The 25210-nt window shown below is 43.1% G+C and overlaps 1 protein-coding gene across 1 annotated transcript in view; it reads right to left on the bottom strand.

Annotated features, from left to right (window-relative positions):
• Positions 1–8348: 8348 nt before the first annotated feature.
• NUDT14 (nudix hydrolase 14) overlaps positions 8349–25210 on the bottom strand; it is a 61094-nt gene continuing 44232 nt past the window's right edge. The window contains exons 4-5 of the mRNA XM_064659372.1: positions 22296–22530; positions 8349–10129 (exon numbers count right to left, since the gene is read on the bottom strand). Coding sequence (XP_064515442.1) covers positions 9889–10129; positions 22296–22530 — 476 coding nt within the window. The 3' untranslated portion in view covers positions 8349–9888. The remainder of the gene's footprint in view (positions 10130–22295; positions 22531–25210) is intronic.

The raw sequence follows: 25210 nt of genomic DNA on the forward strand, positions 1-25210 counted from the left end.
AGAAGAATTGTCTAATATTGTTATTGTTAGGCATTTACATTTCTTTAAATGGTAAGCTTTAAATGTAAGCTAAGACTGTTACAAGCTGAGATACAAAATCTTTGTTGTGAGTGTACACTAAACAGCAACAGCTGAATGGTGTCATTTGGAAAAGAGGACACATCCTCTTTGGAGGCACAGCCAATAAGTCAGTGCTTGATCCCATGGCAGAGTGTACATGGATGGATCAAAGAAACGAGCAGAGAGGAAAATTTGATGCTAGCCTTCCTGCTGCAACACAGTTCCTGAAATCTTGTTTTCTTTGCTGACTGTTTTTCACTTGTTGGACTTATGTACACAAATGCTGAAAATTACAGAAATTTTAGAGGAATTTATTTGATCTACATCATCTGTGACCTGTACACAAATGGCTGCTGGGCGGGCTGAGCACTGCATTAGTTTAATGACCTGGAATACTGTGGAGCTGTATCGTGGGATCTATCATCTCCAGGCAGCACAAAGGGGCAGGCACACTTCCTTGTGCCTCAGAGTGACCCAGCTGGCCCAATACAGGTTAAAGGGAAGGAAATCGTTCCTAACCTGCACAGATGGCTCCTGTTAACTCCCCTGTCTCATCCCAACGGCTCAGCCTGGTGTTACACGGCAGAGCTTGTGCTGCTTTGCTGGAAAAACGAGAGGGGCTCCAAAATGGCCCAAGCTGCCTTTGATTGCTGTCCTGTAGATAAGTGCTTAGCTTTTGTTTTGAACAATGAATAGGATGGATATTTGCAGCTGGAGGATGGCTGTCGTGGTCAGGCACCTTGCATGAAGCACCAGACTACTGCCCTGACAGCCTCCTGGACTCTTCCCAAGCACTGAAGGCTTCCTCATGCTGTGGCAATCTCGGCTGGAGGCAGGTCCTGAGCCCTCTGAAACATTTAGAGTGGTCTTGCCTGGCTCCAGACTCCCCTCCCAGACACACCTGCTTCCAGCAATCTCTACTTTTCTTGAAAAAAAACCCCAACAAATTCTTATTCCACATAAAAGATCTAAATATAGTACCTGAAGAAAAAAAAGTTCCTCCTTTTTGTATCACGATTAAATGCTCAGGGTTAATTCTACACTGCTGTATGCACATTCTGGATGAGCTTTATGAAGCCAGTGAGGCAAAACCAGCCGTGGGAGCACCAGGGCTGCAATGACAAACCACGCTCAGCTCTGACCCACAAGACCCTCTCTCATCTTGTCCAGGAACAGGACCTTACAGAACAACATGCTTTGTGAGCAAACAAATTCACTACATAAAAATGAGTCATTTTGTTTAATGTTAACCTGGTTGCATTTCATGTTTCCATCTCCTGTCTCTCCTTGCTTGCAGCCCAGGGTGGGTGCTTAGGTGCAGATGGCAGAAGAAATGCTGGGAGAAATGTATCACCCTGCAAGAAGAAGAGCTCCTGGTCTGGCTCTGTGGGATGCTCGTGTTGCAGATCTGTGGGCTTGCCCTCTCCAATAGCATTATTAAACCAATCCTGCAGCAACTAACCCATCCAAGAGGTGGAGTTGTCGGGGTGGGCACTAGCTGGAGTCCCTGCACTTGGAGGCAGGCTCCATAAGCCTTGTTTCTCTGAAAAAGAAGCTAAAAATAGCCGGGGGGGGATATGCCACAGGCTGCATGCTCCCAGTGCCAGGTTTGTTTTATATTGCAGCAGCGCTGGGACTCGATCCCAGGACACGCACAGTGCCTGGGAACCAGGGCTGGGGATGGGGGGGCACAGGGCTGAGCAGCCACGAGCCAAACAGTGCAGCTGGGCTGGGGCCACATGTGATGCCCTGTGCTCTGCCCCCCTTCCCTCAGAGCCAAGCTCCTCACTGGGTGCCTGCCCAGCTCCTGTGGAACCCCCTGACCCAATCCAAGAGCCGCTCGGGACGATTGTTAGGACTGAGGAAGTAATGAGGAGGATCGAGGTGGTCTCACTTTCTTTATCCCCCGTAAGAAGGTTTGCACTATAAGACGATACCTTACTCCAGAGCAGCCTGGTCAAGTGGAAATCAACACTAGCTAAGTAAATGCTGATCATCCTGCTTAGAGACTTGAATTAAAAAGCTTTGCCAATCAGCCTTGATTGATAGAAAAAGGACAGGGCATTAGGATCAGTCATGCGGCTTTAGAAGGCAAGATCTCCACTTCAATCTTTTCATTTCCCAGTTTATCAAACCTAGGAACAGACCTATACCATTAATGGCAGAATATTTACACAATGCTTTTGCCAGTGAGAGAAGACAAATCTACATATTAGAGTCCATCTAGGAGCTAAATCCTGTGCTAGAGAGAGCTGTCGCTCTGCTGGGATCAATAAGCCTGCTGGCCTTCACTCAGTGCCTTGGCTCCGAGAGAGCTCCTGGAATCAGATCTGATTATTGTGATGTATTGGTGTGATTTTGCCTGTGCTCATCTGAGAGGCTGGGATCAGATTGCATGGAAGAGCACTAAGAGAAAGAAAAAAATAGAAGTAAAAAAATACCCTGAACAAAGACATTAGAGGTAAAAGAAAGCCATTTGGAAAAATGAAGCTGGCAGCATGACCAGGAAGATGCAGCGGATGAGAACATTGGGTACAAAGCTGGTACCTGCCTTGGCCGTCTCCTGCACATTGCTCTGGCTCTGGGCAGCCCAAAAGCTGCTCAGCATGATGGCTGCTGCTGCAGCTGGGACAGTCTCCACCCTTCCAAAATCAGCTGTTTGGGGATGCAAAGGGTCAAGGCTGCTTTGGAGGGCCAGTGTGAGTCTGTGCAACTTTCATACTCACCCTGCACCAGTCTAGCCCTGTTCCTTTTTTTGTCCTGGGAGCCTGTTGCAAACACCCCTCCCTGCTCTTTACAGATATTTCATAAATATCAGACAAAAGTATTGGAGGCAGAGGTTGCTCACTCCAGCAAATGGGGTTTTCTGAAGCACTTCCATGACTAAGCAAAAACCTTGAATGTGATTTCAGCTGCCTTGCCCTGATGCTTGTCTCCCAGTAATCCTGACCACAATAGGAAGAGATGGGACAGATCCTGATGCCAGTCTCAAAGATGACGTGTTGTCGATGTCCCCCTCCCTCTTCTGTCACCTCTGGAAGGTCCCAGCTCTGGTGGCTGCATTTAGTCCCCACCAGGCCTGGGGCTCCCCTGTGCTGCTGACACCCTGCTAACCTGCCATAGCAGGAACAACTGGGCTGCAAACCTGCCCTGGTGCTCTGCACATGATTGATAGCAGGACAGAGTGTAGGGGCTGGCAGAGTGGATTAGCAGCTGATGGATTGCTGTAACTCAAGCCTTCACATCCCTGCTGCACCAGGGTCAGCAGCACTTGGGCTGCAGTACAAACCCAGCCAGGCCAGCGAGCTTCTGTTGAAAGCCTGCTGAAGCTGGGGATCTGTGGAGCAGCAAACCCCAAGTTCTGTCTCTAGGGAGACCCATGGGGAGTGCTGAAGTCCTTACAAAGCCCCTCTCTTTCACAGTGAATAGAAAAGAAGCACTAATGATAGCATGACATGGGCTTGCAATACCTCTGGGTTTGTTTTCCTGATTTAATTGCAAAAGGAGGACCCCAAAAGCCCAGGGTGGGAGCGGAGGGAGCCTGAAGGGCCAAACGAAGGAGGTTACAGGAGGAGTGGAGTGGGTTATCAGTGTGAGTGCATTCCTGCGGGGCCAGGTGGGCCGGCAGCCGGGGCCCCTTCCACAAAGCCCGGGGAGCTGTTTGCACAGCGCCCGCCGTTGGTCCCAAGAACATTTCTTAAATTGTTTCTCGCACTCTCAAGTGTGTGACTGTGCCTTGTCCAGTTATTTTAGCGATTGCTGCACGAGCAAGTGTTACCCAAACACCCCCTCCCCAGAAGCCAGGGCAGGGCCACTGGAGGGACCCACATGATGGGCAGGAGTCAGAGGCTCAGGCGCACTGGAAGCCCCATTAGTGACTCAGGTCTCCAAACCCATCCCCATCCCCAGGCTCACAGGAGCAGCTGGAGCAGCTGCAGCTCTGGAGGGGACCAACAGGCTGAGGCACAGCAATTCTCATGGCCCCAGCCCCTGCCCTGCAGCTCCAAGGGAGACTTTGGAGGTGGTGGCTGAGTTGTGCCATTCATAGGGCACAGAACCCATCTGTGCCCACCATCACCTGTTGAGGACTTCGGAAAAGGCTGGGTATGGGGCCAGTTCTATGCCAGACACCCTAAGGCACTGGGTCAAGGCTCATCAGAAATGTTTCCATTGCACCTAGAGCCAGGTGGGATGTTGTACTCCTATGCTTATTTGTCAGGGGTATTGATGAATTGCTCTTTTTTTTTTTTTTTTCTAAGCACCTCTCCACAAGTCCAAAGGAACAGGGTTAGAACTAGGCTGGGCTTACAGTGGGGTGGACATGCCCTCGGATGGCATTGTTTGGAGGGGGTCAGGCTCTCCACACAGCTGGCTTTGATCCCTCCCCACACACACACACACACACACACACACACACACTGCTCAGGGCTCACACAGCACCTGGTCCATGCCCAGTCAGTCGGATGTGGCCGAGCCCAGGCTGGCTCCAGGCTGCCACAGGCATGTTTGTAGCCAGCACAGTAACATTTTGCTCTTGCAAAATTATGAAATCATATTTATCTCACTATTGAATGCTCTACCCATCATACCCATACCCTGAGAACTGGCCCACAGGCACAAGAGGAGCCCAGGGATCTTTCTGTTAACGATTCTGGGGCATGATGGCAGCCATTAATAATGACAGGTGACAGCCATTCCCCCATTGCCTATTTCCAGCCCATTTTCATCATAACCAAGTGTCCAAAAGGGGTTTCTCAGAGCACTACTGCTTTTGAATGTTTTATTAGAGACCAAAGCCAGCACAGGATATTGAGCACTTCAGCAGCAGAGCAATACAGTGCATGGTTGTTGGGGTTTAATATGTATCTGATCATATTTCCAATTATGAGAACTGCACTGAAGCCAGTCCTGAGGCCAGAGAGCCCCAAGAACCACAAATCTGGGCCATTTAGCTGTTATGAATTCTTCCTCTCTTCCCTCATGATTCATCTCAAGAGCATTTAAAGTCCTTGTAAAAATACCTTCCCAATTAAAGAGTGAGACTGGCTCTGAAGGACCAGACTAATTGAGGAGTACCTTTGCAGCAGTGCAGGATTTGTATGAGCATCCCTTTTTTTCATTTCTATCAAGTAAAATCCTGTGTGAAGCAGTGGGAGTGAAAACTCCTGGTGAAAACATGCTCCAAAGTCCATCATGCCCTTCCTTAAATTAAATTCAAGCATGGACTGGGGATGGGGGGTTTGGAGTTCCACCTCAGTGCTGTGCTGTGTGAGATGTAGCATCCCAAAGCAGAGCAAGCAAAATCCTCTTTTTTTGGAGAGGCTGAGCCTAAACAGGGGCTCGATTGCAAATCACTGGTACCTGCTGGCAGGGTACCCCTGGGGCTGCAGAAACGGGGGCCTGCTGTATCACTGAATCATAGAATGGTTTGTGTTGGAAGGCACCTTAAAGATCATCTATTTACAACTCCCCTGACATGGACAGGGACACGTTCTATCTGCTCAGGTTGCTCTTGTACCATGTCCCTGCTCAGGCAGCAGCGCTTCCCTGCCTGTTACCTCCACCTCGGCGCTGACACCGAGACGGGAGCTGCAAATCCATCTCTGTGTGCACAGGCCTTACTCTGATCCCCCCGAAGCCTCCACAAGCCTTCGGGCGGTGGCTCCCAGCAGCTTCAAACAACCGCATTAATCTGCGAGAGCCTCCCCTGCCCCGGCGCGGGGCGGTCGCGGCACAGGGCGCGCAGCGGGGGCCGCCCAGCCGGACTTTTATGGCCACAAAGGCCACCTCGCACCTGCTGACGGTTGTGAATAGACTTGCAGACAGCGCCAGGTGTGCCGCTGCAACAGATTGCACAACTGGGCGTGCCTTCCGTCTATGTATAGAGCCCCGGAGAGGGGATGGAGCGCGCTCGGCAATTGTCCTAATTTAGCAAAAAATCCTATTTGTCCGGCGGGTCGCCCTGCTCGGTCGGCACGTGTATTTCAGGAGCAATTATCTCGGTTGCCCTTGGCCTGGCCCCGGCCGCAGCCCTGTGGGGAGTCGGGAACGTGGCTTTTATGGTCGGCGGGGAGGGATGGTAATGAGGGAGCGGGAAAAGGCAAGCGGCCGCCTGCGAGGGCAGCACTTCCAGCAGCACAGGGAGCATCCCTGCGTGCCCAGGGGAGGAGGGCAGCCGGGACCCCGCGCCCCATCCCTGTGTCTGCCCCCACCAACCTCACGGTGTAATTCAGGTCCTTTACTTACAGTGTCAGGCTTTTAGAGAAGCCGTTTTAATCACATCACTGTTGAGTGCTTAATAACCATGAGACCCGGGAGTAGCTCAGGCCTCGCAGCCGCTTTACAAATAGGGTCGTAAAGAGCAGTAACAAACGAGGCCCATGTGCTTGCAAGGTGCTGGGGACGTCTCTTCTGCCACCTAATAGTGAGCCCGACAGCGACACTGCATTCAAGATTTCATCATTTCATGCTTAATGCATTAGAAGCCTTAGTCATAACTTCGGGTTCATTAGATTATTTTTACATCTCCAAGTCACATCATAGAGGTGACAGAGATGCTCAGATCTGTATCATAAATGCAGACCACTCGGCTGTACTCAGTGAAAGACACTGATCTCACGGGGACGGTGGGATGAGATCAGAGTTCTGCAGGCTGGAGCCAGTATTCATTAGCAACAAATGGGGACCCTGCGTGATGCTGAACTGTTCACTCTCCATGGATGTATGTGTGGTGGCACGTCCGAAGGATGAATCTAAAATGCAGACGCAATTTCAAGATTCCATTAGAAGAACTTTTTTCCTGCCCAGGCTTGGCCGATGTATATTGGATTTGCTCTAATTATGATCTTTGAAATGAGCCCTGATGAGAGAAGTGACATCTGAATTGTTCTGGGTTTATTTTTATAAATGTGAATCATCTACTGTTTTGGAAAAAAAAAAAAAAGTTCAAGCCCTTTCTCCCACATTCTCAAACCTTCCTAATTACTGACAAAAATCCCCACCAAAATTAACATGGAAAAATTAAAGGTTGAAGATACGTTTATATTTAATATTGCAAATCCAAACACCAGATACTCCATTGCTTTGTGTACAGATTTCACTATATTGCATCACTGCTGTTTCTGTGGAAAATTCCCAAATTGGGGAAGAAAATGAAAGTAATCATGTGACTTTCGTTTCTATTTGAGAATTGCATATTGTGTGGACAGCCAGGCAGAGCACAGGGATGGGGTGTAGCATCCCTTGGGGTGTAAAGGCTTCAGAGACACCGCAGTCCCCCAGGTCTGCTGTGTGTCCAGCAGACCCCTGGGGAGGAGTGGACTGGGAGGTGGGGCCAATACTTCTTGTCTGGTCTTTTGGAGAAGTGCTGAGGGACTACTCAGCTCATGCAACTGCCCTCCATCACCATTATCCACAAGTATCCATTGCATAAAGGCAGTCCCAAGGCTGTAGCTCGTATGGGTGAGGTCGCCCCAGAGCAAGCGGAGTGTCACCTCTGTGCCATCACAAGGGCTGCGGATTCCCTGCCCACACACCCCTCCAGGCTGCTGCATCACATGCCCCTCTCTTCCCACACTGTGACCTCCCACTCTCCCACCTGGGAAGCCTCTGCTGCTGCTCTGGAGGTGGTGGCTCCTCTCCGTCGCCCTGCACGGCCCCAGTTCCAGGCTGTAAAGCAACACCTCCTGGGCATGCACAGCTTGCAAGGCCTCCATTCAGCTGAGTGATGGGGGACAGCCTTCTGCTGACCAGCAACAGGAGTCTGGGACAGATTTTGGTAAGTCTGGCACCGCCCTTGGGGAAGTTCAGTACATAACAGGGACAGCCACAGTGCCTTGGAGGGGGCAAAATATGTGTGTTTCAAACGGCCCAGCTCAAAGATGTGCAGCCACGGCACGACTGGCTGGCACCAACTGCGTGATGCTCACAGAGATTTTAGGACCTTTGTCCACCCTCCTCGCTGGGTTTGTCCATGTGCTGTCCCTGGCAGCCCAGGATGTGCACGTTGTGTGGTGGCACGAGACCCAGCAGTGGCTGACCTGCCTCCCCAGGGTGCTCTGACGACCCCAAACCGAATGCAGGTGTTGGGATTTGAAGGCACTTCCAGAGAGGGTAATCCATGAACTGTGTATTTAGTCTGATGAGTCACACTCTGAATGCCCATCACAGACACGGGCATTATTTATTCTATAGACTGTAGTAGTTCGTAAAGGGCTCAGCAGCAGTCAGGACATACTGTACTAGACAGAGCAGTGGAGACCCCACCTTAAAACACCTTCCAATGTAAATACATCAGACAGACAGAATTTATTTGCCTCTCACAATAACTCAGCCCTTGACTCACCACAGACCCAGTCCAGCTCAACACAGCTGTGCCTGAACTTCCACAAAAAGTGTCTGACTTCACAGACGAAGGCTGCTCCTTCTTCAGTGGCTTTCCAAGGACCTTTTCTCCCAGTCAGCAGAAGAACCAGCAAGTAGCAGTTCTAAAAGCTTTTTTTAAAAAACCCACGTTATTTATTTATACACCTATTTAGACATGCAGTGATTTAAAATCAGCCACTGGACACCATCAGGCACCTGATGTGCTACATTTATTCCAGGTGCTAAGTTCAAGTTTGCACATTTGCAGTCCTCATCTTCTAAACACACTTAGCACCTCAGTACTCCTGGAGGCACATACAATGTAGGCATGTTGATTAAATCAGTGAATAACATAAACCAGTGCATAATTAAATTGACAGACTCAATTCTCTTTCATTCATGCTCATAACAGTTTCACATGACAAATAGTTCACATCTAAACTATGCTGATAGAAAACTTAATATACATTCTAATTAGGCCACTTCATTAAATCAAATTGTGTTGCTCAGTACGTCTGTGCAGGTTGCACAGGCTTCCATGTAAACTGCACAAATCATGATAAAATCTCAATAAAGCACTTCCAATCATTAGATTCCAAGAAGTGTTATCTGAGGGGTAAGTTCCTTTCTTCCAATTTGGGTGATAAGGAAACTGAGACCTCAGAGAAATCACTTGTAGTACTCACCTCTGAGTCAAATTAAAAGAATTTGGCCTCTCTAGTCCTGGTCTAGAGGACAAAGTTTGATCTAATTAATCAAGTATTACCCATAAAGCAAACAAAGGACCATGTGTTCCAGCAGAAGCCCCCATCCTTCACCCCTCTATCACCATCACTGCTGATCAGCATTGTAGTGGGAACAAACAGAAGCACATAATCTTACAGCTGCTCTATTGTCAAAATGACACGATAGCAGAAGGATTTACAGACGTGTTTGCTTATGATAAAGGTTTGCATGTTCAGAAATGCAAACGCCTCCTCTGCACAGGAGCTACACTCCGCAGAGAAAGCTGCTCCCTGAAAGCTGTGCAGAACTCAGGAACGCAGTTAGGGGATCTGTCACTATTCAGGTTTGCTGCTTCCCTCCAAAAAATATCAAAACCTGCAGTGAATACACAGCTGCCAGTATGTACAGACCACAGTGACAGGCTTGTGTGGTAGCCACAGTGAGGGCCTGAGCAGCTCTTCAGAACAGTGCTGTGAAAAAGGAGAACTGGACACATTTACTTAACCTTTGCACGAGAATCAGCATTTGCCTCTCAAAGGCAAATCCTGGCCCCACCGATGCCAGTAAGCGTTTTGCTAATAACGGAGATTGGGTCAGGATTTTAATTCAGATTTTACTTCCAAATTTATTTCAAGAAATATTTGCTCTGTGAGAAGTTGAGTTGATGGAGGCAGGAAGATTTGCAGCTTTCTGCATCCACAGAACCAGCAGGAAAGCTTTTCTCAAGATCACAGTGCTTTACTTTTTTGGTAGTTTGGGTGCTATGTTGTTTTGGAACCACGTGAAGCTGAAGATGACACCCATTGTCTTCGGGAAAGTCTCATCATAAGCAAACTTCATGGATTCTTCCAAAGGTATTTCCACAACTTCAATCAGCTCTCCTTCCTCGGGCTGGCCACCTCCTCCACTGGTTCTCATCTGGTCTGTTACTTCTACATAAAACAGTGTCTGCCTAGAACCCGTCAGACCAACACCAGACCTGGAAAAAAGAGAAGAGAAAACTCTGTTTTAGATAAAAAGAAGGCAGCAAGGATGGAAACCTGGGTCCTTAACATGTGTCACTAAACAACATCAAAATGCATGTCCTTACTCTCTGCTAATGTCAATTAGAACCTCTAGTTGCAATTCTGTTAAGACAGGAATTGATTGCAGCTTTCATGCAGAAATTCCAACACTTCTGAATACCGTCGGATATGAAATGGATCCGTCTTCAAATGTATTCTACAACTTTGGAAAAATGTGAGTTTGGGAGAAAATAAAAAAACAAACAATTTTGTATTGGTGAACTGTTGTTCTACATATAATGAAGTCAAGAGAAGTTTTTTCAGCTGACCTCAGGGAGAGCAGAACTGCGGGATGACTCACAGAGATGCACAAAGAACAGGACGAAGCTCCCCCACAGTATCTGTGTGCTATCGTGCTACATTTGTTTGCCTGTTTTTACACAAATATTTAGATTTTTTACTCTTAAGAAGATTATGTCCATTCACAGCTGGAGTCCTCCGCTCATGGACTGCATAGGTACAAGGGCAGAAAGGCAGTCTGAGACTCTATCCTTTCTGAACTTTAGCCTTGACCCAAATGGACCACTGTAAGCACGCACATATCCCAAGTAATTCAGTCTCCCTGCTAAATTTGCTTCAGTGGATTTAGTTGAGGATATTTTAGATTATGTAGTCTTTCTTCAGCTAGACTGCTTTCTGTGTATTATACTTCTTACTTGTTAATCCTCCATTTCCTTAGGACTATTTAATTTAGGTATTATTAAATAAGGGATAAGAACATAATCCACTCATTTAGTCCTTCCAAGAAAATATTCACATTATAATCACAACTTCTTCATTTCACATGATTACCAGTGACTTTTCACATTAAATCTGGATCCAAAGTTCACTGAAACTATGAATGAGGTGTTAGGACAAGCTGAAAAATTAGCTTCCATATTATTACACATACAGAGGATTCTATGATCTGTAGCAGTGTTATGATCTTAAGAGCATATATCCAGACTTACCCAACCATTAGTCAACTAAATCTTTCAGTTAATCCAGCACACATCACACCCCACAGCAGGAATTAATCATTTGTCTCTCAATTTTCTAAGAACACTGGCAATTATTTTGTTTGGAGGATTAATAGTGACTATTGAAGCTGGTTTATTGCATCGATATAGACTCATTTTGGTTTTTTTTTAATACTGAGTAGGGAGCATACCAGTGAATTTATTTCCTAAAATTACTTCTGATACATTCTGTAACATTGGACAAGAGGTTTTAGCCCTTCAGGATCATTCCTGAACATTTGAGAAGTGAAACTTAACCATCCTCAGCACTTCCAGGAACTCTGAAGGCTGCTATGGGACTTCTTTCATTCTGGGCTCATCATTTTATTCCAATGCCAGTGGTGGGATTTTTGATACATGTTTTAAACAATGAAATGTGACCTCCTAGGATACAGCAGTGGGTGAGATGTCTCTGTCGCTTCACCAAACCACATGATCTCCTTCCTCAGTCAATCTGATTCCATATTTACTTTCCCTAAGGACCTCTCTCCTGCAGCCACTGTCCTTGGTATTTGTGCTCTGTTCTGACAACCGTCAGAGATGGTTTGCCAACAAAAGATCCATCCAGGGCTGACCACTGACCCATGTGCTGCCTGCTCCTCACTATCACAGCTACGACCACTGGAAGGAGTCTCCCTGAGAGAACATATTTGTGATGGAATTTGTGATGAATTTGTTCATTTTTTGTTGCCTCTTTTCCTTCTTCTTTTCTTGTGTGAGAAGGTAGAGAGGCTTTTTATTTTTGTAATCAACTAGAGATCCAGATCTTTTTTTCTCTATATACAGTGATTACTCATTATTCTTTTTTTTTCTACAAGAATTGCATTTTTAGTAATTAAATAAACATAGGAAACCTGGAGTTCAGAGATTGTTTTTTGATACTTGATAGTAAGAATAAAAACCACATGTTAATATATACTGTAAAATTTTCAAGACAAAGAATGCAGCTTGGTGGTCTCCACAGGTACCATAAAACACACAGGACTGAGCATAATATATTTAATGTTCTGTTATTTCTGATGAGTGTCAAGTCTGAGCTTCATCTAGGGTGTCCCATCTGGAGAATGAAAATGATCCTAAATTGAGTGCTTCTATGTCCACTTGATATTAAATAAAGGTTATATACAAAAACATAGAGACTTTTTTTAAGAAGCCCTTCTTTGAGAATGTTCTGGCTTGATTATTTACAGCATAATCTCCTTCCATACCACCTGTGACCATTTACTTATGAAATAGCTGCAGCTGTGGAAATCACAGGAGTTCACCTTCTATACATTTTTTCTTTAAAGTAAATGGAAACTGCTTCCCAAGGTGCTACACTGTAAGATTCAGGTTCTTGCCACCACAGCTCAAATAGCACAGAGTGATTTCTATATGCTGTTATTTCATTGTATTTATTCACATGATACTTGTATTAAATCAGTGTTTCTCTTCTTATGAACTAAATACATCAAGAGTGGCTACTACCCTGAATATACTTTAAAAAATGAAAGCCCTGGACATCAATATCTTTCCTTTGTTATGATGCCCAAAGTTACGGCATTTCTTCATGTATATATGTTGCACATAATTTGCAACAGAAATCAACAGGAGAATTGTAACAATATACATTCAAAGGATGACATAGCCACATGACCATTTTCTTTTACTTGATTATCTAACTTATCTTCCTCTGCTCCTCCCTCTGGTGCAACTCTGCCATAAGGTATTAATTAAAAACTAATAAAAATTTCCAAATGAGCTATAAATAAAATCAATGCTGGTATTTATACTCATGTCATTCTATCCTACTCTTTCCTCCTAAACCCAGCAAATCTAACATCTGTAAGACTACTTAGAATCCCTTCACCATTTAGATGGTGACTTTGCAAATTGTTGCATGACATTATTTATAAACATATTCACTGCTTTTATTTATTGTCTAACTAAACTCCCTCAAGGGAGTCGACAGCTCCTCCTAATTTGATGACACTAAACTGAGAGGAGTTGACGACTCCCTTGAGGGCAGAGAGACCTCAGCAAATCAGAGAGATGGGCTATCACCAACTGTATGAAGCTTAACAAGGGCAAGTGTTGGATTCTGCACCTGGGATGGGGCAACCCTGGCTGTGTGTACAGACTGGGGAATGAGAGGCTGGAGAGAAACCCTGAGGAAAGGGACATGGGGGGTCCTGGTCAATGACAACCTGATTATGAGTCAGTAGTGCCCTGGCAGCCAGGAGGGCCAACCGTGTCCTGGGGGCATCAGGAAAAGCATCACCAGCTGGTCAGGGGAAGGGATTGTCCTGCTCTGCTCTGCTCTGCACTGGTGCAGCCTCACCTTTAATACTGTGTGCAGGTTTGGGCACCACAATATAAAAAAGATACAAAGCTATTAAAGAGTGTCCAAAGGAGGGCAACGAAGATGGTGAAGGGTCTGGAGGGGAAGCCGTGTGAGGAGCAGCTGAGGTCACTTGGTTTGTTCAGCCTGGAGAAGAGGAGACTGAGGAGAGGCCTCACTGGGGTCTTCCACATCCTCATGAGGGGAAGTGGAGGAGCAGACACTGATTCCTTCTCTTTGGCGACCAGTGACAAGACCCAAGGAAACAGCATGAAACTGAATCAGGGGAGATATAGGTTGGATATCAGAAAAAGATTATTCACCCCAAGGGTGGTTGGGCACTGGAACAGGCTCCCCAGGGCAGTGGTCACAGCACCAAGCCTGACAGAGTTCAAGAAGTGTTTGGAGAACACTCTCAGGCACATGGTGTGACTCTTGGGATGTCCTGTGCAGGGCCAGGAGCTGGACTCGATGATTCTTGTGGGTCCCTTCCAATCCAGCATATTCCATGATTCTATGATTCTAAAAGTCCATTTCAATGGTTTCAGAAAGAAGTTGAAAGATGCAGAAATATGCTTGAATCCATAAAGGAGGCATATTTCTTACCATTTTTTACTTGGTATTTCTTTCTATGGATGCTCTGTCTTACACTGCCAGTTGATCATTTTTGCATAGATCCACATGGAATGCCCTTTACTAAATTAAATGTTCTCCAATATTCCTTACTGCTTTGACGACATTTCCAGACTCTTAATGTATCCTGCTTGTCCTTAGAAAATTGCCCAAAAATCAATGCTATTCACATTTCATCTGTATTAGTACCTTTGGTTTTTTTACAGAAATCAAAAGTTAGGTTTGTTGTTTTGAAGCTCTTCTGGTTGGAGCAATAAGGTATTTTAACACACACCCTTGGAAAACATCATACATTTCAGGTGATTTTGGATACTGGGGCAGAGGTGGAAGAGAGCAGAGAGGGAGAAGGTGGGTCTGACTGGTAAGTAGGCTACAGGCACTATGATGTTTGTGCTGTGCTTTCAGGTTTATCTGCCACTATGAACTTCCTATGCTTTTGTACAACTACTTGCACTTTTTGAATATGATGTTTAAGGAATTTTGTTGTGCCTTTAATCATGGCTATATTCCTTTTTCTGCTACCATCTTCCCTGTCACAAGTCTGTGCCACATGCTTTTCCTTACCCCAGTATTTCACACTACAAATAAAATGCTTTTGCCATGGTCTGAAATGAGTCACCTATTAACAGATTACAGCTGTATTCATTAGCTCTGCATCTGTGGAAATCACAGGGGTCAGCACACCCGAACTGCAAGGGATGAGTTTCACCCTGGGAAAACCACCTTCCCGATAAAGGTGCCTTCCCAGGACAAGACAGGCTTGGCTTGGGGGAGGGTGAGCAGGGTCTGAACTCACAGCACCAGCCCGTGGTGAGAGTTTGGGCTTCAGTGTCAGTCTGAAGTTTAGCACTGCACTGCCCAAACCCGGCACGTCGTGGCTCATACTGACCCAGACCTACTAAGCCTGGCTTGACCTAGCTGATTGTTCCAGATGTATTTTGATGTGTCTGTACAGTGCTTGGCTCCAATTTACCACTGTGGGACAAATGCAAATGGTCTATACAAAACACAGCTCTGTTTTCCTCCTCTCTTTATCGTGAGGATCAGTTTCCTCTGAGAAGTTTATAGTTCCAATTAACAGCTACATGGCTGACAAATATCTTTGTCAAATAATTAGGGCTTAAGCTCACAAGCCCTGTAACTTCAACAGAGAGATTTTTTAAAACCAAAAGTCTATTAGCACTTCCAGCACTGCTTCAGACAGTTTGAAACCTTCATTACCTTTGACAACAGCAAGTCTAGGAATGTAAGCATGTCAAAGTAAGGATACCAAAGTGGTATGGTTTTCATCACAACGGTAACTTAAATATAAGTTTAACACATCAAAACAAGATTGTATGCTGCCTTCCCATGTTTCATTTTAATTAAAACACTCAAACACTGAGATTAAATCATGAGATGGCTTTCAAAACCCTGGGCAACACACTTGAACGCAACACCACACCAGAGAAGGAGTTTCTGCAGGATGGCTGTGAAGTGCTTCTCCTCACCTCCTGCCCAGGGGTGGGACTGGCTGGCAGCACGAGGCTGGAATTAGAGTATTTCTATCTACTTCCTTCTTAGACCAGGGAAAACACAAGAGACAGATTGTCACTCCAATCTGTTTTTGAAACACGGCAGTAGCAGCTACCACAAAGCCTTTGTTTAGCTCTTCCCTTTTATCAAATGCATGAGGAAATACACAGCACATTAAATTGAGCTCATAAAATGGGGCTTTTCACTTATCATATCTGAGTTCATAAGCATAAAGATACAGTACACACATTTTTTATCCCAAGTGGGTAACAGTTTCTTATTGCTTATAAAACAAAGGCTCAGCAGTGCCTAAAAGCCACAAGTGAGACTGAGTCCATGTCATGTGTTTGTCAACACTCAGTAACAGTGAGTTTATTCTTCAAACTGAGTGTGTGCACACATGTGCACGTTTGTCAGCAGGGTCAAAATTCAAAGCAAGTATTTCAGATTAGCTCTGCCTTTTTTTCATGTCTGGATGCTCACACCTATGCCAACCACCTCTTGCATTCGTAATTAACACATTCATAAACATTACATTTTTAATTTGAAGGAAGAAGCGCGTATGAGAAAAGAAACAATATTTTATACTCTACTACTCTGCTGCAACATGGGGAACAAATGATTGACTTATCCTTGTGAAGACTTATTAGCTTAACTCAGACTTCTGACAGACAGCAATTAAAAGCTAAATGTCTCATAATTTCTTAATATTTAACAAATACAAATTCTATAAACAATCAACACTCCTATCAGCCGAGAAATACATTTTTTTGTGTTTTAATCTGACATAGTTAAAGTGCAGACTCCTGAATGCAATATATACTTTTACAAGATTTAAGCCATCTGAATGCAAAATTTGGGTATATAGTGAATACATAATTCATGTTTACAAATAAATGTGACACAAATCTCTGTTATTCATGCTGAAATCAAGATCCATTTAGGCATGCAATATGTAAACTGATGATCAGTGACACGCAGCTCCTATTGTCACTTCTTAGGACCTTTGTACAGTTCTGACATTATAAACAGCAGGTGCAGGGAAAAAAGCATAGAGGTAATTAACATAAAATTATATTACATTATGCCATCACCCAACAGGTGTACTAGCAGGTGATCTTTCTAATTATAATGCACTCCAACATTTTCAGGGCTATTATTCCTTCTACATAAAAACCTGTGAATACAAACCATTTTTACCTCATTGCACAGAGGGTAATAGCCATGGCACAGTAATTGGAACATCCAATATTAATTCTCTGAATGCTCTTCTTTGTTGTACACTTTTGGAAAAAAATCAAATGTAGGAAGATTAAAGTAAGTCCCTATGTTAATATAGTTAGGCCTTTAAACTAATCCATCTGATTTCTTTGCAGCAGGGCTGATAACCTACAGCTCCTGTTGTATCCGGTTCATAGCCAAGAGTTTTTTACAACCTCTGGGAGAACATAAAGAATGAAGGGAAAAGGAAGTTGAACAAGAAGCTCTGGTTCAACTTCATCCTGATGATCTGAGGTGCTATTTATGTCCATTTTATAACTACTCTTCAAGAAAACCAACATTTTCAACAACTAAAAGAAAATACTCTGCAATGGCAATAATAACATCTTTGATAACAACAAAAAACCCAACATATTTCCCTGCCCCTGTCCTGTAAGGAAACAAGTCTCAAAGAAGATAGCTGGAAGTACTTCAACCTAAGAAACTAACCCACAGTTGAATTTCACGTGGATTCAATATGACAGCTGCTGGGATCCCATGACAGATAGAAAATTTGTTATATATGATATATGAGTAAGTCCAAAGTAAGTAATTCACTTACAAAATTTTGCACTTGGGAAAAAAAACCAAAACCTTGAGGGAAGTTCACAGATTTCTTTCAGAGCTTTTAAAAATGGACAGTTTAACTGGCAACCTTCAACTTTCATGAAGCCTCAGTTTATAATTACAATACCACAGAATTAGCATCATTTTATTATTGAGCTAAGTGGTTTTTTTACACCACTCACCACTACCATCTATGCTATTTTTGACTGATGCCATACCTACACTTGACAAGAACTCAGGACACCAGTAGCCACTGGAACTTTCAGGAAGCCTCCAAAAGTGGATTAGCTGCTGCCAGCATAGAAAACAAACTTTGTGAAATATCAAAATAAGGTTACTTACTGAATACCAAGCACAAAAGTAGCAATTTGTGTAGCGGTGACGAAAGAGGAAACTCACCAAACAGGCTGCAAACAATACAGGTTTTTTTCAGAATCATCCCTGCCTCTGTCTACACAGCAACATGAACCCTCTGCATTTAAATTCATCTTCTGTCTGGCATTTTTCTATAATAGGAGCAGATATTTCTGATTTTCAAAGTGTGATTCCTCTGTCCTCCTCCAGTCAAGTCCCTCTTAATATGTTTGTCTTTCTTGTTACCTCCCCCAATCCAGCCTCCTTCATTCACCCACACCATACTGTCCTCCTGCTGCTGGAACAACTTGTTCCAAAGACTCAACTGGCATCAATTCCCCAACTCCTGGCTTCTTTCCTGATTCCTCATTGATTCCACAGCTACGCCGTGGATCATTCAAGGTACCTAAGTCTGAGATCTGCTTAATTCAGTGCCTGACTTCCATCTGATGAGCATTATGCCATAGGGGCTTTGACAGGGCTTAATAATGGGGTCCAGTGGGTCACTTGCATGTGTGTATGAATTACCTGTGCCAGTATTGTGGCCAAACTTTTCCTGTTAGCTGAGAAACGTTAAAAAAAAAATTCCCCAAAACCACTGCTACAGGCCCTGATAATACATGAGGAAAACCCCTGCTACCTCCAGATGACTCCAATCTGTACTGCTCCCACTGCTTGAGAACAGGGCAAAGTTCTGTTGAATACAGTCCAAGTACTTTCCTCATTTCCTTACAGAGAATTCTTCTCCAACACAAAGTACTTTCCCCAGGTCCATTTAGTTCTCAGCCCATGGTTTTTCTCTATATTGTTCCTTCATCTTTTCTTCCTCTTTTTCCACTCTAGGATTTTCTATTCCATTTTTACCCATAGTCTAAGTTCTCCCTATGCATTGTCTGTGCCCTCCCCTTCTTAGTTCATCAGCCACAGAACTGTATTGACTTCCCCAGCCAAAACCATTTCTCCCTTTATATTTGATGTGTCTTCTGCTTTCCATGTCCTTCTGTCAGGTCTAGATCAACTCCTGCTTTTATTCTAGGCAGGCAACTTCCTTCTCATAACCATGATTGCAGAAGGGGTTGTCATCAGGAACAGCAGACAGCTCCTTGCTTTCAGACCAAACGCTGTGATGACACAGAAACTCTTGTTTGTACGAAGCCTTTTCACTGTGCACACAATTAGGAGTTTTTATCTACAAAAATTTAATAGACTTCACTCAGTAATTATTAATCACAGCTATCTAAATATTTTAATGCGGTTTTATTTGTGTCAGGAAAGGACCAACAGTTAAGAGATTTATCAGGAATGGATCAACTGCAGTCAAACATCAGCTACGACTGGGCAACAGGTCTTGTTGATGGGGCAGCAACACAAACAATACAACTTCAGTTTACTGGGGCTTTGAACCCTCTCTAATGTGACAGGTTCATTAAGAAGTTAGGAGATAATGATACACTTAGAAATTGAAGAAACTGTGAAATATGTGCAAAGCTAGTAGGAAAATGGTACTCATAGAATGGATATCACTGTCAGATTGGAAATAAAACTAAACAGAATTCCACTGAGGACCATCCTTTATTCAACATAATTCAATATTTTACCTTTGAAACACGAATTTGAGATAGCAAAGCTGAGACAGATTATGTAGAAGAAGCTAGAGATGAATATTAGAATTCAAAATTGTCCCAACAACTTGAAGAAACGGTCTGAAAAAAATTGTAAGCAATTCAGTAAAGGCAAGTTCAGGGCTGTGTGTTCAGGCAGCAACAAGGAATGGCACAACTATGGACAGGAGATGAATGACAATGCAGTACCAGAGAATCACAGAATATTCTGAGCTGGAAGGGACCCACACTGATTATTGAGTACAACTCTTAGTTTTGAGAGAGGGGAGGCATTGTGGATGATGAATATGTCAACAATGTAATGCCTCTGCCAAAAAGGCAAACAACATACCACAGTGTATAAAGAAAATTAGCCATAAGAGCAGGGAGATAATGCTTCCACTCTATCCAGGAAAGCCCCCACTAAAGTACTGTGCTCCACTTTGGGCACTAAGTTCTTAAGAAATACGTGGATCAGATGGAGAGAAGGCAGAGGACAGCAGAAGGAATGATCAGATATCTAGAAAACATGATCTAGACAGAAAGCTTAAATCAACTAAGACAGCTTTGCACAGGCAAAAATAAAATAAAGAAGAGATACGTTCTAACAAGTAGGTGAAAGGTGCAGCAGTACACTGGAAACAGGGTAGTAAGTCTTGCACTTTAAGCAAAGAAAGGAAAATTTAGGCAAGACACGAGGAAAGAATTTGTCATAGTACAGACAGATAAGACACTTCAGACAGAATGCCAAAAGTCTCCAAGAGAGGCCATGGAATGATTAGATTTTTAGAGGAAGCACAGATGCACATTTGTCACAACTGAGCCTGAGTTTTGGAAGAGAAGCAGTCTAGATGAGAGCCCCCCCCCAAATTCCTTCCAATTCTGTTTTCTAAGGCTTTTCTCTGACCCAATGCACTGGATCAATAAATAAGGCAGAGCATCTATTACACGGATCGCTGGAATGGCAGATAAGAGCAGAAGGACATGATGCACTGTAATTCTAATGGCATGCATATGCATTACTGTAATGCTTTATGCCAGTGCTTTGTATTGACAGTCACAGCATGAAACAGCAGCATAAACCATTTGGAAAAACCTGCTACACTTGGAAATGGCCCAGGAATTCTTATATGTAACACAGCCATTACAGAAAAAATGTCCTTAGCAGACCATCAGAGAACCAATTACTTCCTGTCTTTGCATCAAGGATCAGAAAAATTCTCCAATCCTTGACTGAAGGAAGAAGAACAGGACACTCCTAACAGGAAGACATTTAGAATAAAATTCTAATACAGAGCATGGGAAGTCAAACAAAAGAAATGGTAAAATACCATCTTTGAGGCTTCAACCTTTCACATTAATCTAAAAAAAGTAAATACTCTACAGGCCCTTCTGACTTCAGCATGGATCTCCATGGGCAGAAAGCTGTGTCCACATAGACAATGGAGGATTAAGAGCCCCTTGCATGGGTCTCAACAAAGAAAACTCCAATTGTATACACTCTTCACAAGTCAGTGCAATTAAAAAAAAAAAAGGCAACTGAAAGAACAACCACCTGTAACATACAAAGACATTTATCAACACCAAAACATACAGAGTTTTACATACACATAAATCACTAATATTGAGTCAAACTTATAAACTCAAGAGACAACCTTCTATAGCTACAGAAATGATATTCTACTTTTCCTGTTTTGCATTTGTATACACATATATACATACATATACATATGTATATATCTGCATGCTACAGCCTGTCAGTGTCACCCAAGCTATGAAATTCTATAGACAGCTTTTGCTCATAAATCTAGAAGACACTTTTTCTTTCAGTAGAACAAACCCTTAATCTGGTTTCAATGAGTTGTAAAAGACAGCTCCTGTGATTCACCCCCTCCCCTCAACAGAAGCACTGCTTGTTAATCCAGCAGGAAATAACATTTGCCAGGATTGACAGCTGTGGATTTGTATTCAATTCCCAAATTAAAAACCAATGACAGGGCCTAGTTCAATGGAGATGTCAAGCAAAATAAAGAAAGTAAAAATCCTGCTGCTTTCTCTGTAAAATACAAACATACATACATTTTGGATAACAATACTAAAAGCTGGGAATGAGATATAATAGGATTAAAGCCGTGTGCAAAGTTTCTCTTGAGGGGTTTTGCCCCCCCCGAACTCACATTTTGTATTTTTCCACTTACATATTAAAATTTCCTTTTACTCCTAATAAATGTTTTAAAATGTGTTTAAAACCTATTTCAATAACTATTTGAAACCCTGCAAAAATATAATGTAAAATTTTCACAGTCAAATCAGCAAAATCTTCATATATAACAGTAATTACTGTCCAATTAAAAGAAGGTTTAATTACAAACCAAATATTATGAAGAGATCTAATGGCACAGTTCTCATTCTTCTGCAAAGTCATGTTAAAGGTTAATCAGAGAGCATCTTGGGCAGTTTCTACTGTTAATCAGAATAATAAGAATCAGAGATGGAAAACACCAGATATAGTAAAAAAGGATTGTTTTCTAGTGCTGTAACAAACTGATTTGAAGAGCCAAATGCAACTTTTCCCAGTTCTAACAGTCTTTGGAATAAGTCACAATAGTATGATTCTTCCTGTGAATTCAATCCCATAATTATGAGTTTATAATTCCTTAAGTCTCTGTGAATACTCCTCTCACTTGCTGAAAATTACACCTTTTATGTACTTTCAGACATCCACGTTCCTCCAACACACTGCTTAAATAAGGGAAGAGGGAACATTCAGGACACTGCAGCAACCTGTGAAACAACGAAATGCAGAGGGTTTTAACTTTTTACTGCTGTTTACCTGTAAGAAGTGATCCTCCTCAGGTCTGCAGCAGAAACGTGATAGCCACACTCCTCCAGGACTTCCTCACATGCAATTTCTTCTAAAGAAAGGTCTGGTTTGTCCACAATGCCAGCACAGAGTTCATAGGTCACTCCAACCACAGCAGGTAAAGGATCCTCCAGGCAAGAGAACTCCTTGTCCTGATTCTGAAAGACTTGAGGACGATGCCTTTCTACTTCACACATATAAACAGCTTTAAAAAAACCCCCAAAACACAAAAGAAAAAGAAACAAGGGGAGGTATATTAGTTTATTCATATTAAATAGAAAAAAGGGTGGTACACAAATTTTGCCTGGAAATTTATAACCATAAGAGCACTTGAGAGTAACAAGGAATTCAGCTGTGTTATCTATTAAAATAATGACACACTGAAACTGGAATTTTAAAGAACAAAGGTTCTCTTGCCATGTTTGTAAAATTCTTCTTTAAGCTGTATCTGTGCTTACATCATCTGGAACGGATTCATGAACACCTTAAAATAAATAAAAATTGAAAAAGGAAGCTAGTTCATCCAAGAAATTCAAGTGCCAGAAGTGCCATACAGCTTCCATTTGTTGGGCAATGTGGATATCAGGATTTAATTTAAACTATGCAGTTATTTCACAGAAAAGTTGGGTTGCACATTAAGTACCATGTGCACAATGATAAGTCTTTCAGCCTGTCAACTCAGCTGTTATTTAGAAAGGATATGAAAAGCATTTATGTTTGTTTGAAAAAAAAAAATTCTCTTTTGAACATATAGTTCCTTGCACAGATTCCTGTGTGGAGTCTAAAAAAGACTTCTTGAATTTATCTACAAACAGCTGCCACTGTAATGCACTCCTAAAGAAAGTGCAAATGCCAGATTTTAGTTCTTATTTAAGCAAAACTCTCACTGATGTCAACAGAAATTTTGCCTGAGTGAGAACTGCAGGGTTGGATGTTAACACTGACAACTCAGGATCACTCTAACTTTAACTTACAGGTATAAACCCACTTGTTTCTTCTTTGAAATTTCCTTAAGTCTATCCCCTTGCTTTTCATGAAAAGTTACCACGAGGCTGTTACAAACCACCCTGAATAAAATTATTTTAAAGTCTGAGACTATTTTTATTCCATTAAAATATTTTACATGCATATTTCACATACGCATAACATTGTTTTCAAATGAGTTTACCTTTTATTTCCCATTCTAAATCTCACAGAACTGGTATATAAGAACTCAAGTTTAATTGACAGCTTTTTGTCCTTCCAGGTACTGGATTTGGCTTGTTATTTCTTAAAACAAGGTCTATAGAGAAGTGAAGTTGCTTAACAGTAAAGTACCACAGTAACTTCTTAAGACCCTGGTCTCTGAGGCAGAGTCTACACTCCAGAAATCAGTGCCTAGGCTCCTTCTGCAATGCTCATTTTGACACCTCAGAAATGAAGAATACCAAGATCAGCACTTGAAAGGGAGATGTCCGGATCAGTCCATTGCGCAAACCCTAATCTTTCTCCAGAAGTTAGAACTTTGAAAGCTGCTTGTCTTAGGGACATCCAGGCCTTTCAATCAAACAGGTAAGGACAGGAGCCTCCATTTCCACTTGAAAGACATGACTAGAGCTAAGTTTTCTTTTTAAAATGCAGCGTGAAGCCAGAAAAGAAAAAATATTCCCTTCCAGCTCTAAGGGACAGATCCCTGAAGGGTGTCTATTGTCATTACTCCAAAAATTTCTAAAAGCTATGACAATTACCATAAATGACAACCACGTCCAAGATTTCTCTGAGATGAGCCAAATCCTCTCAAAGTTTTATTTCTATTTTAATATTGATGTATCCATACAAGAAAATAAAAAAAGGAACAAGACATGCATCCCATTAAAAGCCCTGGGCATCAAAACAGGATGCAGGTAAGAGTGTAGGGTACAGAAATATGAAACTGTGACTGACTAACCCTCTATTATAAGTCTGTTGTACCCCTGAAACCCATCCTGTCATTCCATCAGGCACCTGCCATTCCCCTTCTCCCTCAGCACAACTGGGCTCCACGTAGATCAAAACCTACATTCCCAGAAGGACCTAATCCAGCAGTCCTCTTCAGAGCAAAGTCCTGAGATATGGCGACACTTAAAGCCCAGTAACAGCTTTTCTCTGCAGATAAGGAAGAAAAGAAGCAATACCAGCCACTTCTGTGAGAGTCCAAACTTTAGAGCATTCACCAAGGAGTCTGATTATGAATTTAATATCACTTGGCTCGCAAAGATTCAAACTCAGTTTGTCTCTCATAGATAAGCAAAGCCTAGAAAACCAATCTGCCTGCTTGGGAACAGAGAGTTTCCCATACCTCTCCTGAAGGTGTAAAATGGACTGCACAAGTGATGCACTGGGTGATAAAGAGTTTGGAGAGCAGAAATCAGAAAAAAGAGCTCAGCTCCCAGCAGTCACCCATCCACCAGTCCTGTGCCAGATTGCTCTCATCTTCCAATGGCTTGTGCTTCTCTGGTAGAAACTGCCACTTTGTCATCACCAGGCAGTCTCCTCCATGGTCAGATGGACACATGCCATGAGCAGCAGCAGCATGAACTCCCAAGCTGTGCCAGGAGAGGTTCAAGTTGGACATCAGGGAGAATTACTTCATTACATTATTTAGTGCTATGGTTTAGTTGATAAGGTGGTGTTCAGTCAAAGGTTAGACTTGATGATCTTGGAGGTCTTTTCCAACCTTACTGACTCCGTGATTCTACAACTCAAACAACTGTCTGGCCCCTGTTAAACATATTGACTAATCACCCCAGAGCTACTCAGCTGTAAAAAGTCTCAGAGTGGGAACTCCAGTAGAACTGATGCACTTGCCTTCCTTTCTGCAAGCTGGGACAAAGGATAGATATCTCAACCAAACTCAGGAAATAAGA

This window comes from Pseudopipra pipra, chromosome 6, assembly GCF_036250125.1.
Source record: "Pseudopipra pipra isolate bDixPip1 chromosome 6, bDixPip1.hap1, whole genome shotgun sequence".
Taxonomy (NCBI): Eukaryota; Metazoa; Chordata; class Aves; order Passeriformes; family Pipridae; genus Pseudopipra; species Pseudopipra pipra.